Here is a 17,142-nt window from a genome sequence, read left to right on the forward strand (position 1 = left end):
CATAAAGGAAATGCACAAGGAAGAGCTTTGATAGTGGAGGGGGAAATGTGGTGGGCATGGCAGGTAGTGCTAGAACCTCACTGGAATTAGAATTGGTTCAAAGAGAGAAGAATGTATATGCACACTCAGTTGGGAAATAGGAGAGGAGGGGATAAGAAATATTGGAGGGAGGATTATAAAGGAGAGGGTGGATTGGGGGAGGCAGTGGTCAGAAGCAAGACAGACTTTTGAGGAGGGGCAGGATAGAGAGAGAAAAAGAAAGAAAGAGAGAGAGAGAGAGAGAGAGAGAGAGAGAGAGAGAGAGAGAGAGAGAGAGAGGGAGAAATGGGATAGAGGGAAATGCATAGTTAGTAATAACTGTAAATGTGAATTGGATGAACTAACCCACAGAACCAGAGAGCAGAATGTATTGGAAACCAGAATCAAACAATATGTTGTATGTAAGAGACACATTTGGGACAGAGAGACATACACAGATTTGAAATGAAGGGCTGGAGCAGAGTCTATTATGCTTTAGCTGAAGTGAAGAGGGCACAGGTGGCAATCATTATCTCAGACAAAGCAAAGGCAAAAATAGATGTAATTATAAGAGATAATCAAGGAAACTACATTTTGCTAAAGGGTACCATAGACAATGAAGCAATATTTAAAAATTACAACAAATTTCTCTGGTAAAGGCCTCATTTCTCAAACATATAGGGAACTGAATCAAATTTATTAAAATAAGAGCCATTCCCCAGTTGATAAATGGTCAAAGGATATGAACAAGCTGTTTTCAGAAGAAGAAATCAAAATTATCTGTCATATGAAAAAATGCCCTAAAACACTATTGATTAGAGACAGGCAAATTAGAACAACTCTGAGGTGCCACCACACACCTATCAGAAATGACAAATGCTAAAGGGGATGAGAGAAAATGAATTATTATGGATTAGTGGACTAGTCCAACCATTCTGAAGAACAATCTGGAACTTTGCCCAAAGGACTATAAAATTGTGCATACTCTTTGATCCAACAATACTGCTACTAGGACTATTCCCACAAAGATATCAAAGGCAAAGGAAAAGGACCTATATGTAAAAAGTATTTATAGCAGTTTTTTGTGGGGGCAAAGAATTAGAAATTGGAGGTATGCTCATTATTTGGGGAATGGCTAAACAAATTGTGGCATATAATTCTGATGGAATATTATTGTACTATAAGAAATGACAAGGGGGTGGTTTCAGAAAAAATATATGGTGAGATCTGTATAAACTAATACCAAGTAAAGTAAGAAGAACCAGGAGATCACTGTGCAAGTAAAGTGGCAATGTTGTAATGATGATCAACCATGAAACACTTGGTCACTCTGATCAATACAGAGATCCAAGACAATTCCAAGGGACTTACAATGAAAGATGGTGTCTACCTCAAGAAAAAACTAATGAACTCTGAGTGCAAATTGATATGTAATTTTCTTGCTTTATTTTTTTTTTTGCTCTTTTTGTGATATGGTGGAATATCAATTAAGTTGGGACTTTTCTTTCTGTTTTAAAATGATTAAGTGTCTTTGAGTCTTACTAGGTGCTAAGCCCCAGGCCCAAACCCCTATTAGGTGCTAAACCTATGTGGGTGTGAATTGGTAACTAAGGTGGGGCCCCAGGTGGGGCTAACTAAGGGAGGCCTGATTAGATCTTTGCTCCTAAGTTTGCCCCAAACCCCTAATTACTAGGTGCTAAGCCTATGTGGGTGTGAAGCTCCCAGGGACCTAAGGGGAGGTGCTAACTCCAGAGCCAATCATGGGAGCCTAAGTTCTGGTCACTCAGATGACGTTTGATGACATCTGAAACTGTATAAAAAAAGGAAGACAGAGCCATTTGCTGAGGGCTCTCACTGTTGGTGGTGCGTTGATGCAGCGACTCCGGGCAGCTGTAGCTAAGAGCCCTCTAGCTTGTAAACTGGATGTTGGGACTTTGTTAAATGCTGGTAACTATGAATTGGGATTTGAATTAGACAAGGTCTATCTGTCGATGTTTGTAATTTGTTTGTATTTGCTCCGAAGTTCAGGGTGCTGGCTTTTTCCCCTGAACTAAGTGAATGATGTCTGTATGCTGGATTAAAGTAAGCTTGTTAACCCCCCCCAATGTTGCTTTTCTTAGTAAAGCAGATCAAAAGAACCTATGCTGGCAGCATTCTTGCTGTTGGACTTGAGTTGGTTTTTCACCCCCACAGCAGCTACTAGCCGGATTGTTGGAACATATGGCTAATATGGAAATGTTTTAGATGATTTCACATGTACACCTGATATATCATTTGCCTTCTCAGTGGGCAGGGGTGGAATTGGAGGGAGGGAGAGAATCTGGAACTCAAAATTTAAGAAGAAAAAAACATTAAACATAAATAAATGTTCTAAAAAGTGAAAAAAATCCTACACTCTACGGAATAGCAGTATGTATTGGGAAGATGATGGTTTTTCCCCTGGGGATAGCCCTTTTATTCTTTCAACTTGTTTCATATCTTTTATGCTGTGAATAACCTGTAATCCTAGTCACCAATGTTAGAAGTAGGGAAAAAAGGTGTTTGTGGACATTTTCTCATCTGTAAAATAAAAGGGCATCAGCAGCTGATTTGTAAAGCTCCTTCTAGTTCTAACATTCTATGATGATGACTTCTCACAGTGATCATCAATCAGCAGCCTAACTGGTGAGGACAAAAAGGATTGGCTAGAAATCTAGTATTCTGGGAAAATAATAGAGGTGTGACACCAGTACCCCCAGCCCCAAGAACTGGGAGTCCGGTTTGTATGACTTCCAAAGGGCCTTTTATCAGTGATCTAAGATCCTTGAGCTCTGGATGAAAGTGCCGAATTTGGAGTATTACATTCACATTTTAAAAAGGATGTGGACAAACTGAACAGTATCATATGGTCAGCATCCCTTATGGAGATCAGTGGAAGAAAAAGGGGATTTTTAGCCTGGAGGAGAGAAGGCTTAGGGTAGATGTTGAAGGGCTGTCACATACATGGAGGAGGGATGTAACTTGTTCTGCCTCGCCCCAGAAGGCAACATTAGAAACAATCTGTTTAAGTTGAGAAGTCAAGTCTCGGTTTGATGTAAAGAAAAACTTGCTAAAAAGTAACTAAGCTGTGTCTTTAATTGCATCGGGCTGTTGTAGGAGGTAGTGGGTTGCTACTCACTAAAAGTCTTTAAGCAGAGGCTGGACAACCTCTTGTCAGGGTTGTTGTCAAGGGGATTCTCAATCAGGAACGGACCTCTGAGGTCCATAAAGCTCTGAGGTTCTGTGATTCCATCAGTTGGGGCTCTGGAGATATCGAATGTCTTGCCTGCTGTTTTATATCCCTCTGAAGATCAGAGTCAAGCAAACAGTGCGTGTTTTGGCCTTTTCCCTCTGTCCTCAAGTCTAATAACTGGCCCAGACTGCCTCCATGGAAACCAAACCTAGCACACTGTCTCCCTATAGTCACAGTGGAAGAAAAAAAGCAGAGTACTAAAAATATCCTCATTTTTCAAAAAAGTGAGAGAAGATGGGGAGAGCCTCCATCACAGAAGGCTGACTAATCAAGCAACAAACCATCCAGGTGCTAGCTATGTGACGTGGTTTCTGCTACTGCTGCAAACTTCTAAAGGTCATAGAGCTAACTTTCCACAGCAGTAGAAAAACCACATTGAAACCAAGACTATCTCAGTGACAAAGAGAGGAGCCACACAAATAAAGCCACAATGAGGCTAAAACAGAGAGTGGTCAACTGCTGAGAGCTTTAAAAATATTCTACTAATTCTGTATCTATCTTGAACCAGTACCCCTGGGCCCAAGAATTCTTAGGATTGCATAATGTGCTGATAAATTCATTTGGTGGGCTGTCAGCCAAACTGTCCATTACAGTCTGAGCAATGGAATTCTTCTTGCACTTGGTTCTTACCATGTGGATTGTTAAGCTAAACTCTTTTGAGTGATCGTGAATCTCATTTAGGAGGCTTTCTGGTAATCCTGGTGCTTTATGTAATCTCCACAATGTCACCTGAAAAATAGATGCATCTGGAGGACCTCTTTCATTTGGACTCAGTGCTAAACATACTCCATGACACTGGCAAATGGTTTTGGTGAACATATTGTGGAAGCACATTAAAAGCCTCTTTTTCCGTTTTTTTTTCTAGAAATATTAAGAAATGATTCTTCCTCTAGCCTAAAAACCTTTTCCAGACATTTCCCTTTAGGAAAGTTGGTAGAACAAAAACTAAGGCCTTTTCAGGGGAAATAGATTAAAAGTGTTAAGTAAACTTAATTCATGTCTTGTTTAGACCATTGGATTTCCCTGCCCCTTGGAGTGTCTGGGCTATTGACCCATCTAAGGTTAGTCTCCTTTTTGTCTAAATCTTGAAGAGATCGGTGCTCTGACCCACACTTCTCCATTCAGAAAGAATGATCATTTCAGTCTTTGTGACCCCCCTTGGGGTTTTCTTGGGAAATGTGCTAGAATGGTTTGCCATTTTTTTCCTCCATCACATTTTACAGATGAGGAACTGAGGCAAACAGGGTTAAGTGACTGGCTCAGAGTCACACAGCTAGTGTCTGAGGTCAGATTTGAACTCAGGGAGATGAGTTTTCCTGATTCCAAGTCCAGTGTTCTATCTACTACACCACTTAGTTGCCCCTCAAAAGGTGTAGGTCTCTATGATTACTCCAGGAGAACACTTGAAGGGAGGAATCAGTGAAGGAACTAACTAGTGACAATTATTTTGAAATGTTAACACAAAGCTGTATTTGAACATACGATATTTTTCCTTGTTTGATATTCCTACAAATGATACCTCAAGAGTCATCTTGGGGTAGAGGGTAGGGTCCAAGTCAATGAGGGGTTGATGTCAGTTTGGACATTTTTTTTTCTAGATTAGGAATGCTCAGATTTAGGATGAGGTTGAATTCAATAAAATTGTTTCTCTCAGATTTGTGCCTAAAATGAGGGGTATAGAATTAACATTTTTTCCCTAGGCAATATAGCTCCCTATTTTACACTTCTCATGTACAGCCCTTTACTCAATAAAAGTGAAATGGAGGTTGGAGGTTGGGGGCCAAAGTCTGAATTCAAGGTCATTGTCCATTGAATTTAGTCAGATCTCCTCCCCTAACCACTGGGGTTTTATTTGTTAGAGACCATCATGTTCATTTTCCTATTGTATCCTCTTCTCTAGTTCCTTTAGCCTCTTGTTCTCCATGGGCTAATTTCTGCCTTCAAACTGGTGCCTAACATGTGTGTTTACACATGCACAATACATGTAACAACATACATAGGCTATGACATATGTGTACACACATACATAGACTTATATATATAAATAACAAATTTTGTTTTGCGGCAGGTGAAAGATGAAATGACTGAGGAAAAAATGTGTTCCATTGTTTAAATCTAGCTCTGAATGGGTGCAAAGCTAAACCACCTCTATTCGCTGCTTTGAGACCCTCAACTGAAACCTAGGTTTGCTGACCAGAAACCCAGTCAGGTCCAAAGACTGATGCAAGGAGTTTCTCATAATTGTACATCTCAAGCAACCTATATGCCTTACCTGAAAACTGGCCCCATACTGATCAGTCACTTACTGTTTCAATGTTCCTTTGCTTGTTAACAGACACTTGGGGTGAGTGGGACATCTCTTTTTCTGATTTCAGGGAGTTGTACCTGTTCACTCTTCTTCTCCCATCTTAGAAAGTCCCTAATCTTTCCTCCAACTGTATCCTGGTTAATTGCTTCCTTTTAATTAATTGCTTTTATTTGTTTAATTGTTTTTAATGCATAAAAATCTGTCTCCCCCCATATTCAAGGTCTAGTACCAAAGCTGAGGAAGGCTAACGGTGCTGATTTGTTGGGCAATCAGCATACATTGCTTAAATCAATATGTTTGGAAGCTCAAATCTTTGTTTTCTCAGTCCTTTCATCTTTCACCTACCACAGTTTTACTCTGCTACCCCTTCTGACTGTCATCCACCCTCACTTTTCTTTAGCTACCAAGCTTCTTGAACATAGATTGCCTCCATTGTCTACCTACCTCCTCCATCTTTAACACTTTGTCTTCAGGCTTCCTCAATTAAAAGTGGTTTCTCCAAAGTTATCAATGACTTTCCTGTCTTGGGGATCATGTGGTCAGTCCTTGTGTTCACCAACGTTAATGAAGGATTTGGTATTCTTACGCATGTTCTCCTTCTTGACATATGCTGTCCTTAGCTTCTGGAAATCTGTATTTTCACTAGTTCTCCAACTCTCTTCTGGCTCTTTGGGAGAATGTCCCCCAATTTCTGTCCTCATCCCTTTGTTTTTATCATTCTACAAAGTCAAAGATAAATCAGAAACTGAAGATGTCTGCCTGGGATTTCTGCAGACCAGTGAGGGTATTCAGCCATAGTGACAGCTGGTACAGAGAACTCCAGCACCCTCAACTCAATACAATGGAACAAAATCTCATCCCTACCAAAAAGTCAATTGGGAACCTTGGGGTTGAGTTCCAAGGGCAACTACCACTGTCATTCCCACTCCCTATGGGGTATCAGTCAATTTTAGAGCAGAGGGTACAGAAACCTTTGGCCACAAACAATTCAAGTAACTTTGCTAGCAAGACCAGCACCGTGCAAACTAATAAAATTGATAAAAGGCAGCATGGTACAACATATAGACCTGGATTCTAGTCCTTCCACTGATACATGCAAACTGAATGTCCTTGGACAAGTCATTTAACTTCTCAACGCCACAGACAACTTTCTAAGACTATGAGTTATAGATCAGTTGCTGAGCTTCCTGGTGGGGAGAATTTCCCATACTGGAAATGACTTACTGATGAAATCTCAGGCCTAAAAAGATAACAATAATAGTATTTATATAGTACTTTGCAAAGAACTTTATGTATATTACCTCATTTGATCCTCACAAGAACCCAGTGAGTTAGATGCTATTGTTATACTAACTTTGTAGATCAGGAAACTGAGGTTGAGAGATGTTAAGTGACTTGCCCAGGGTCTCACAGCTAGTAACTGAGGCAGGATTCAAACTCAGGTCTTCCAGACACTAAATAGTGTGCTCTTTTCACTACAATACCTAGCTGCCTAAAGTAAAAATTTAAAACTAAAAGCATTTTTTTTCCCTTACCACCTCCACCCATCCTTCCTTTGGTGCCTTCTCTCTAAAAGATGTCCAGTATGCAAGCGCTGCCTACAACTTTCCACTGGTGGACCCTACCTGAGGCTGCTCTTCCCAAGTATCTCCCATATTCCTAACATGGCTTTCCTCTTGCATCAGACCTTGTGTTACTGCCTGTATCTTTCATCATGATTGGTTGGATAACCTAGCAAATGTGTTGGCTAGCTATGTGACCTCTTAGGTAACATAGTCTTCACCTAGCCAAAATGGGACTCATTAAACTAACTCTGCAATTTCACTTTACATACAACATCTCATACAAGCCTGCCAACAATGTGTCAGGTACCTTTTTAAGACATTTTTCAGGCGTCTGAATCTTTGTGACCTCCTGCAGGAGCGGTTCCTGGCAAAGATATTGGAGTAGTTTGTCATTTCCTTCTCCAGCTCATTTTACAGATGAGGAAACCGAAGGAAACAGGGTTAAGTGACTTGCCCAAGGTCTGGTAAGTGTCTGAGGCTGTATTTGAACTCAGATCTTCTTGACTCATGGCCTGGCACCCTATCCACTGTACCACCCAGCTGCCCCAGTTAGGTAGCTTATACAGAAATAATTCCCACTTTACAGGTGAAGGATAGAAAAATTAAGTGACTTGAACCCGTCATTCCACAGACAGCAAGTGTTAAGGTTAGGCTCTGAACCCAGGACTTTCTGATGCCGAGGCCAGTAGGACAACCCCTGGACTGCCTCTCAGAAGGAGCTAGTGGGTGAGGATTTCAGGCTCCTACAGCAGCTATTTTGTGGCATTGGCATATTTCCTAAATCCCTCTATACACACTGCATCTGTGCTATAGGGTTAGGCCTGCCTGCAGCAATCTGGAGCTACCCAGCAGATGCCGGGCAGCAGCCAGCTCATAGGAGGAAGGCTCAGCCTCCTGGAGCCTGAGGAAAAAGGCAAAGATCAGGGAGTATGGTTCCAGGGCCTCATTCTGTTTTCTCTTCATGGGGAATATAGGCACTGGTGGGAGTATTCTGGCTCCAGGAACCAACAATTAGTCCCATTCCAGATCCTCTTTTCTGATCATTAGAACTAATTTCCTGCACCTAACAAGTTAATTGCCCTGCTTCCCCTGCTGGCCCGCTAGTATTCTTTGACTTCTGAATGTGCCATGAGTACCAAGGGGCATCCCTGCCCTCCCCCACCTCCTTTTTGTTTGCCATTGTTAGTTCTGAGGCTCCGGCAGTACTGCTTGCCTCGGTAGGTCCAGAATGCAACATTTGTTCTGCAAAGGCAGAATGATGAAAGGAACTCAGGCTTGGCAGCAACTGCAAACCTAATTCAAGCCATTCTATTATTATTATGGTTTGTAGTACTGAGGTTGGGGGAGGAGACTGTGTCAATGCTGTCTTTCTCAAGGGAACCATCTGAACCCTACTTCTGTAACTTCAGAGCGTGGGGGCGCCTATCTCCCCACATTAGGGATCCATCTGTTATTCAGCACCCAATGTCTTAGGAGTTTAATTTTGACATCTCTGACAAATGCCACGAATCATTTATCCCTATCGTCATAATGTCTGGGGATAGGAAAGCAAGAATTGCCTCAGCTGGTTTCGGCAACTATCCAAAAGAAGGAGTACTCTTCTTTGCTCTTGTCTCTGTCTTATTTTGGCTCAGCACTTCTGAGTGAGAGAGAACCCTATTCAATACACTTCTCTTTTCTTTGTTCCAGTTAAATCTAGAGATGGGGCACGGGCATTAAAAAAAAAAAAATGCTATTAAATTGTTGACTCTGGTGCCCTCTGCTGGCTGAATTTTTAACTTTCACCTCCAGCCTCCATAACCGATGAAGACATTTGTTTGCATCTGTCCTTTGTTTCTTTTCTACAGGATCAATAGAAAATAAATTAAAAGTCAGAATACTTCTGCATACCCTTTTCAGCGGCGGTTACTGTTGTTTTTGCTTGCTTCTTCAAAGGCAGCTATTATCTGCATGATCCCAAGCACCGGCCATGGAACTAGCTGCTTTTCCCTCTTGGAAGGCATCCCCTTCAGAACATTTCATGTTGGCTGAGGAATTTTCAATCAGGGGGAAAAAATGTGTAGCACTAGAAGCCAGCAGATTGAATCTCTCTAACAGGGAGCAGCTGACAAAAAGTCAATGGCTAAATAGATGTCAAGACAATCCAATTTGTTCGAGTTTCTGACTAACCACTTGGAACGTTTCTTCCACCTTTGACACAAGATTATTGGTGATGGGAAATACATACATGCCTACATACATACATACATACATATATATATATATATATATATATACATATATGAATGACATGCTTTCAAGCATAATAATATCTTCTGTTCCGGGAAGAAACATCACATATTTCTGTTTCAAAAGTAATGTTGCGGGGCGGGGGGGGGGGGGGGGGGGGAGGAGCGGAGTATCCTCAAACAAATGAAAATTCGTGATACTTTCCCCATCTTCTTTTAGGAAGCTCATGAATAACAATTCACGTCCAAGTCAGCATCTCTGGGATCCATTAGCTCACTTAAGGCATGACTACAATACAAGTGGCATTTGTGAGAAATTGGGGTATTCTGATGGTACGGCGTCACAAGGCAGTGTGAAGCCTCTTCTCTAATGTAGGCTGTATGTGAGAGGAATGAGAGGCAGCTCAGCAGAGTGGGACTATCTAGGCGTGCTTCAGAGTCATGACTTAAACAAGCCCCCTCTCTTACTAAAGTGAATGAGAAATCAATTCTCCCACCTCCAAGAAACCGAACTTTTACATGAACAAACACAAACCCACTTCTGTGCCCAGCTCCATCAATCATCCCATCCGCCAGCCCCACATCACCCGCCCCTCCCCCACCCCCATCGGCTGTTTTGTATGATGGCAGGACTGCTCATCCTCGGACATAATTCACATGTGGGTTTGGCACTGGATTTTTTTTCTACTTTGGTGAAAATGGGAGTCCAATGGGGGAGGGGAGAACTATTTACAGTTTAATCTGTGTATAATTTTTTACAAAATGGTTTTACAAAATGTCTTGTGTGTTCAAGACCTTGGTTCAAATCCTACCTCTGTCATTTGTTACCTGTGTGACCCTAGACAAGTCACATCCCCACCTTGGGCCTTAATTTCCTGATTGGGTACCAACTTCTGGAGGCAGCAGGCAATAAATTTGTGGTCTTTTGTCATTTTCCTTTTGTTTCTGAGGTAGGCAAATACATCTATTATCGATAATAAAATAAATCAAAAGTGCTGCAGTCTCTGAAGGTGTGTAGTATTTCTCCCATTCTTAAGCTTTCATGCATTCTAATCAGGCCCCCTTCCATGAACAGATCTTGCCCATTGGCTCCCCCTCCACCTTTTATGTTATACATGCCCTGGGGCTACCGGCAGGACACATTTCTAAGCACTAGACCTAGCCTGTTACCTCCTATTGTTAGCATCCAGTTCTCTACCCCTGTCTGCTAGGAGTAAACTAAGCAGGCACTCCCTGGTGTGAGCCACTGCACAGGTGATGAGGAACCCTTGTTAAACTGAATTTATATGTATACCCCGTCTTCTGGCATATCTCTGTCAAACGTTTTCAGCCCAATCCCTGTTATACTAAGTTCTTCCCCCTTTTTTATTTTTCTTTTGTCTTGCTGGTTCTCTCCTCTTACCACTTCTCCCTTCCTGTCCATGCTGGAATCAAATTTAAAGCTCCTTCAATCCATCCTTTTTTTTCATTTTCCTACTTGAAAGTCATCTCATAACAAATTTCTCCTGCAAAGAATTGATGATCAGCTTTTCTGTTTCTCTGGCAACTTCTTTTGGACTGGGAATTAGAAGTGGATTTTAGACTTGGTCCTTCCACTGTGCGACTTTGGACAAGTCACCTCCCCTCTCTGGACCCAAATTTCTTTTATCTGCAGGGGTTTATCTGAAGGGGTTAGGCCAGATAATTTCTAAGGTCTCTTTCACCTCTAACATTCTCTGTAAAACCTGATCCCATTCCTCCTCAGCTCGATATCTACCTTTGTGATCTCATTCTGCATAATACAGCAGAAACTGCAAAGGGTTTGCGATCAGGCAGTCAGAGAGTGGGAAGATGGAGTGTATGCCAGCCTTCCCAGATAGCCAATCATGGGACTTGTTTCCAACACACTCACACCTGCCCTTCACTCATTACAGCCCAACTCTGTCCCTACCTACCTCTCTCCCTCTGCTGCACAAGCTCCCAACATTCCCTCTTCAGAGTCAGGCATTAGCCTATTAGGGCAGTTATAACCTAATCCGGATGCCAGTGAGTGTCACTGGAAAAATGCTGAGGCATATCCCAACAAGATATTTTTTTTAACTGGTAGGGGTACACAGTCACCACCTCTAATGGTCCTTATGCTGCTGTGCCTGTCCAGTCCAGTGATCTTAACAGCTTCACACAAAACCAAGGGACTGGTTTTTCCTTAAACTGGAAGGTAGAGGGGAGGAGTAAGGGGGAGGACAAGCAACGATTCAGGCTCTCCAAGGGTTTGAATTCCTCAGAGCTATGTTCCATATTTCTAAAACAGCTGCTAAATGATTAAGTTCTATCCCAAAGCATTGCAGCTTTTGGTTTGTGGGGTTTTTGTATGTTTTTGGTTTTGTTTTAATATTGAAAAGGTTAAGGAAAATATAAAGGATCATCTGTGTTTCTGTGGCTCTAAATGGTAGGATATAGTTTTCCTGCTCTGATGTCAGGACAGAGACTGTTCTAAAAAGGCAGACGTGCATTTGGGGGCATGTACAAGGAATGCCTTTCCCTCCAACCCCCTAACCCCATACATCATAACACCTGACCACAAAGGTACAATGATCACAACCAATCTGGAGCCAAAAATGCCTCCTGCTGTCCAGTCTAGTGTTTTTTTCTGAAGGAAATTTTCAGGATTTTTTCTCTTTTGGGGGGGAGGTGGAAGGAGAAGAGAGAGAATGCCTAATATAAGTTGTAGCCCAGAAATCCAAACAGAATTGGATACAGCACTGCTATTCATTCTCACAGGTCCTCAAGAAATACAGGTTGATTTATTTTGCAGGTTAAAGGGAAGAAGGATTCCCTTTTTAACTCTCTTTCAAGCTTATCTTTATGTTCTCATCTTCTACCATGGCCAGACAACAACACTGTAGCCAAAGAATGCCCAGTTACCCATAAATCTCAAATACAGAAATATTTTAGAGCAGATAGAGAGTAAGCCCCACCCCCCACACCCCCCACAGCTACTCTCTTTTTATCTTTCTTTCTGGCAGAGCAAAATAAGAACCTATGTTGAAGGAGAAGATTGGGGGCAGAAAGGAGTGAGGAGATAGAAAAGGGGACTGACTAATTTTTCACAACTATAAAAATCATCACTTTCTTAATATTGTCAGCTACAAACTAAATCCATTGCACTCACTTGATTGCAAAAGAAAATGTTTCTTAGATAATTCTTTTTTTTTTTACACTTTGAAGATAGGGCCAATTTTTAGCAATGCTGAAAAAAAAGGAATCTTAGAAAACCAAAGTGTGCATGTGAAGAGGAAAAACAATGGTACCTTTATTTTTTTCAAGATAAAGCTTTTAGGAGCTAATCCTAAAATAAATATGCAATACATTTAAAAAAAAGTAGACAGTAAATGTGTTTTAATTAAAAGGACTATTTCCATAAATGATGGAAATGAGAGAGGTGAATTGAAATTACACTAAGAATATTAATCTTTCGAAGTTAGGACAAGAGACCAATGTTACACATGCCAGTCGCTATGGTGTTTGCCCAGTAAGGTGCTGGCAATACAATGCAAAAGCAGACGCTGTTGGATTTCTTTTTCCACTCACCCTTTCGCCAATGTTGCTATGCCAACGTCAGTTAACTTCATTCCTACACCTACAGGAAAAGAGAGGAAAGATAGGGCCTGAGATACCATGAGCTTCTCAGAAGGGGAATCAGCAATCCACTATGGATGGGCACTACTGAGGCTTCTGATCAGGCATAATTTCCCTTCCTGTGTGAGGGAGTTCATTTTCCACCCTGATTTCCTCTGCTTGAGGCTGCTTTCTCTGGACTGGTGACTGTTAGCCTTTCAGAAATGTACTGACTGTAAGTGAATGATAATAAGAGTGCCAGGCCTTTGACACAGCAGTAATGAGGAACTGGAGGCTGCACATCCAGAGGACAGTGGATTCATGTCCTATGTAAATAAATCACTGTGGCATGAATGTCCCGACAATGGAGGGCTTTTCATAGCCCTGAGAAATGGCATTCCAGGTCTGAGCTGCCCCTTGTGCATCACTGCCTGTCAGGGAGCTCCTTGTGGTTCTTCCAGTTACATGCCCTGGAATTCATCTGGGCCTCTTCTACCCTTTTCCCAGGAGCTTTCTCCAAGGAGATGCATATGGGGCTCTTTGGCTCTTGCTAAGAGGCCTGAGTCCAATTAAATATTGAAAAGGGAAGCTCTTAGATGGCAGAAGATACTGAGAGGAGAGAGCATGACACACAGAAGCAAACCCCACTAGTGAAGGAAATTAGGGCATTCCTTCAGATGCCAAGCTCCAGCTCTATCAAATGGTGAGAATGGGATGAAATTTGGAAAATTGCTTTGCAGAGGAAAGGTGCTCTAATTATACCCCTGCTAAGGGGATGCCTTCCTAGCCCTCCCTTTCTAGTTCCCCTAAAATTGCTTGAGGGCTGCAGGAGCCACAGGAGGGGAGGGAGGCAGCATGTAGCACTCTTAATTATTGAGTATAATTTCCCAAATGCCTTTCCTTGTCTCCTTGACTAGATCAAGCACAGATGTAGCTTCTATTCTGGGCTTCATTCTCAGTTCCTGTATTCTAGCCCACCACGATCTCCAGCTTAAACTCTGAAAAATCTGCTGTTTGACCTTTGGTAAGGACGCAGAGAGCACGAGATGGGCCAGCCTCATCAGCAGCCACTCTGCCGGTCCTGCCTGATGCTTGGTGTCTACCCCATTTCAGTTCTGGGAGGATAAAGGCTGTGAATCCTGGCATTTGACCCTGTCGTAATGCCCATGAAGATTTTGTAGATTGCTGGGAGTGTGTGATAGTATTTTGGAGCCATTTTAGGACAGTGATGATGGAGCTAGCTTCCTCTATGACCCTGCTCCTGAGTTTGGGTCAGCAGTATCACTTAAGAATTGGGAACGCTGGGGCAAGCCACCTCACATCAAAGAGACTCCGTGTCCTCATCTCTAAAACGTAGATAATCGTACCTAAATTTTTGACTCTTACAGAGTTTTTATGAGAATCAGAATATAGTGTTATATAGTGAATATTTGACTTTTTTTGTTTTGTTTTGTTTTTTGTTTTCTCCAGAGGAAACTCCCTCTATCAGATAGGATTAGCAACTATTTTATCATTTACAGTCATAGAAAGTTGCCAGGGAGCATTAGAGGTCAGACTCATCCAGGGTCTCACAGTTAGTATATATAGCAAAGGCAAGATTTAATCCTAGGTCATACTGACTCTGAAGCCAGACTTCTATCCACTGTGCCCTGTTGTAATGACCAAAATAAAGGAATATATGTGAAAGCTAGGTAGTAAATTGCCACAGAGAAAGGGACTGGACCTGTGATTTCCTTAGTATTGGGAACACCTAGATGAGGAAACTCCCTCCATTAAAGCTGGTCTCCATTGTCTCTGCAACTGGTAGTTTTAAAGGGATACCTGGGGCCCCAAGATATTCAGGGATTTGCTCAGAGTCATACATCCTGTACATGTCAGAGACAAAAACTGAAATTAAGGTATTAAGACTCTGAGACCAACTCTATCCACTACACCTATTTCTTCCTCTCGCACGTGGCTATTCTAGCTTCATATACTATGACACCTATTAGTATTAGGTAATTGTTTATCTAAGACATTATAGACAATTCTTGTTCAAGTGTGGTTTGGAGTAGACAGCTGTTGAGAGTCACCCCCACCTCCCCTAGCTTCAAGATTCTATGACTCTGCCTCTGGTGTTCCTCCAGCCCTCCATTAATCAAAAGCCGTGTGGCTCCACAGGCCAAGCATAGCCCTCAGTGCTGAGGAGAGAAAGATGAAAATGAAAGAATCCTTGCTCCTCAAGACCTTCTATTCTATTAGGTAAATATGTACACATATAAAGAAATACAAAATGTATACACATTTTTTCGAGGGGATGCAAAGGGGCAGGGAGCCTAGCCTGTCTTTATTCTCCTGACCCCCATCAGGCAGGAAGCAGACTGAGCACCAATGCTCTGAAGCAGCGGGGCCTGTGTGGAGCCCAACAACAGCCTGGGACATTTTTCTTTTCAGTCTGATTAGTCAGACAGAAGCTCTGAGCCCTGTTTTTCTGCTTTGAACCTGAGAGCTAAATTAGAAATGGCACTTTTGTGGAAGGCAATGAGCATTTTTTAAAGTGTTTTCCACAGTTGGGAGCTAATTCATCTCTCTATTCCGACACTGTTAACTACCAAGACACACATGGAAACACACTATGGGACTTGGATAACTGGGTCTATTTAAAAAAATAAAAATAAGAAACTCTCCTTGACGATCTTTCTTCATGGCATAAGTGAAATATATTTTAAAATCACAAATCCATTTTCTAGAGCTGCTTAAGTTTCTTTCTCCCCTAATCACTTGGCAAAAGGTCCTTGAAACTAGGTTGTTGCTCCCTGCTCCTTTCCCCCATTATCAGATGTCACTGTTATATTAGAAAAAATAAATATGATTTTAAAAAACAAAATAGAAACATCAAGAAAAAACTTCTCTTTAGCAATGACTGTAGTTCAACAAGTTATCAAAATCTTTACAATATAATATTTTAAATTATAATATGAAGTCATCGGGACAGATTTGGCATAGACGTCATTTCAAAGACCTAGAGCTGGAAGGGATCCCTCAAGTCATACCATCTACTGCCCCTATTTTACAGATGAGGGAACTGAGGCCTAGGGTGGTAAAGTGACTTGCCCAAGGTCATACAACTAATAAGTGGCATCTGAACCCAGGTCCTTGGACTCTTGAACCACTATACCCCAGGGAAGGGATGGATGGCTGGTGAAGGGCTTGCTCAGCTTAGCTTTAGGTGACTTGTTTCCCTGGTATTTATATACTTGAGATCTGTTGGTGATAGCATCACGGAACTTTACTAGTGGCACTTATATATATTTGGGGGGGGGAGGAAGAGGAGAATTGACTGGGATAGGGAACTCCTGGGGCGAGGGAAAACTCTATTATGGAACAGTCTTAGAAAATTGCCTGAGGCAATGAGAAATTAAATGACTTGTGGAGGGTCCTGCTGCTAGTATGTGTCTGTCAGAGGCAAGACATGAATCCAGGTCCCTATTCTGGCTCTCTACTCCCTAGGCCATACTGCCTCCCTCATCTACTGCTATTCAAGTTCAATTCCCAGGCTTCATTTCTGTCTTCCCATCTACAAGGATCAGTCTATCACTAGAAATCTACACTCTTGGAAAAGGTACTTTCCAAGAGTCAATGAAAATACTCAGGCTTAGGAACTAAAAGTATGTGTTCATATGTAGTGGAAGACACAAGGTATATAATGTTTACAGATCCCTACAAGGCAAAATTCAAAATCAGAGAAAGCATTATACAATACACTTAGAGATGGCCTAGATCAGGGGTGGGAAACCTGTGGCCTCAAGGCCAAATGTGACCTTCCAGGTCCTCGGTTGTGGCCTTTTGACTGAATCTAAACTTCACAGAACAAATCTTTTTATTAAGGGGATTTGTTCTGTAAAGTTTGGATTCAGTCAAAGGGCTGGACTTGAGGACCTAGAGGGCCACACGTGGCCTTGAGGCCATAGGTTCGCCACCCCTGGCCTAGATGGTGAGTTTTTCTGGCCTAGGGTTGGCAGAAGTCCTGTGATTTAATGCCTTGTTGATTTTGTATTTACTTATTTTGTATGTGCAGAATGTAATCTCCCTGAGGGTAGGGTTTGTTTTGGGGTTTTCTCTTTGTATCCTCAGAGTCTATCAGAGGCCTAACCTATTTGTTTGTTTGGTTTTTGT

General features: G+C 41.9%; 1 protein-coding gene across 2 annotated transcripts in view; it reads right to left on the reverse strand.

The window, feature by feature from the left end:
• The window catches only part of ALPK2 (alpha kinase 2), a 177,581-nt gene that overhangs the window by 15,123 nt on the left and 145,316 nt on the right, over positions 1–17,142 (reverse strand). Inside the window, exon 13 of one of the 2 annotated variants that reach the window (XM_036741840.1) lies at positions 12,961–13,009. The exons of the other annotated variant lie outside the window; for it this stretch is intronic. Within the exon in view, the coding sequence (XP_036597735.1) occupies positions 12,961–13,009 (49 nt within the window). The remainder of the gene's footprint in view (positions 1–12,960; positions 13,010–17,142) is intronic. 2 annotated transcript variants of the gene reach the window in all.

This window comes from Trichosurus vulpecula, chromosome 1, assembly GCF_011100635.1.
Source record: "Trichosurus vulpecula isolate mTriVul1 chromosome 1, mTriVul1.pri, whole genome shotgun sequence".
NCBI classification, from domain to species: Eukaryota; Metazoa; Chordata; class Mammalia; order Diprotodontia; family Phalangeridae; genus Trichosurus; species Trichosurus vulpecula.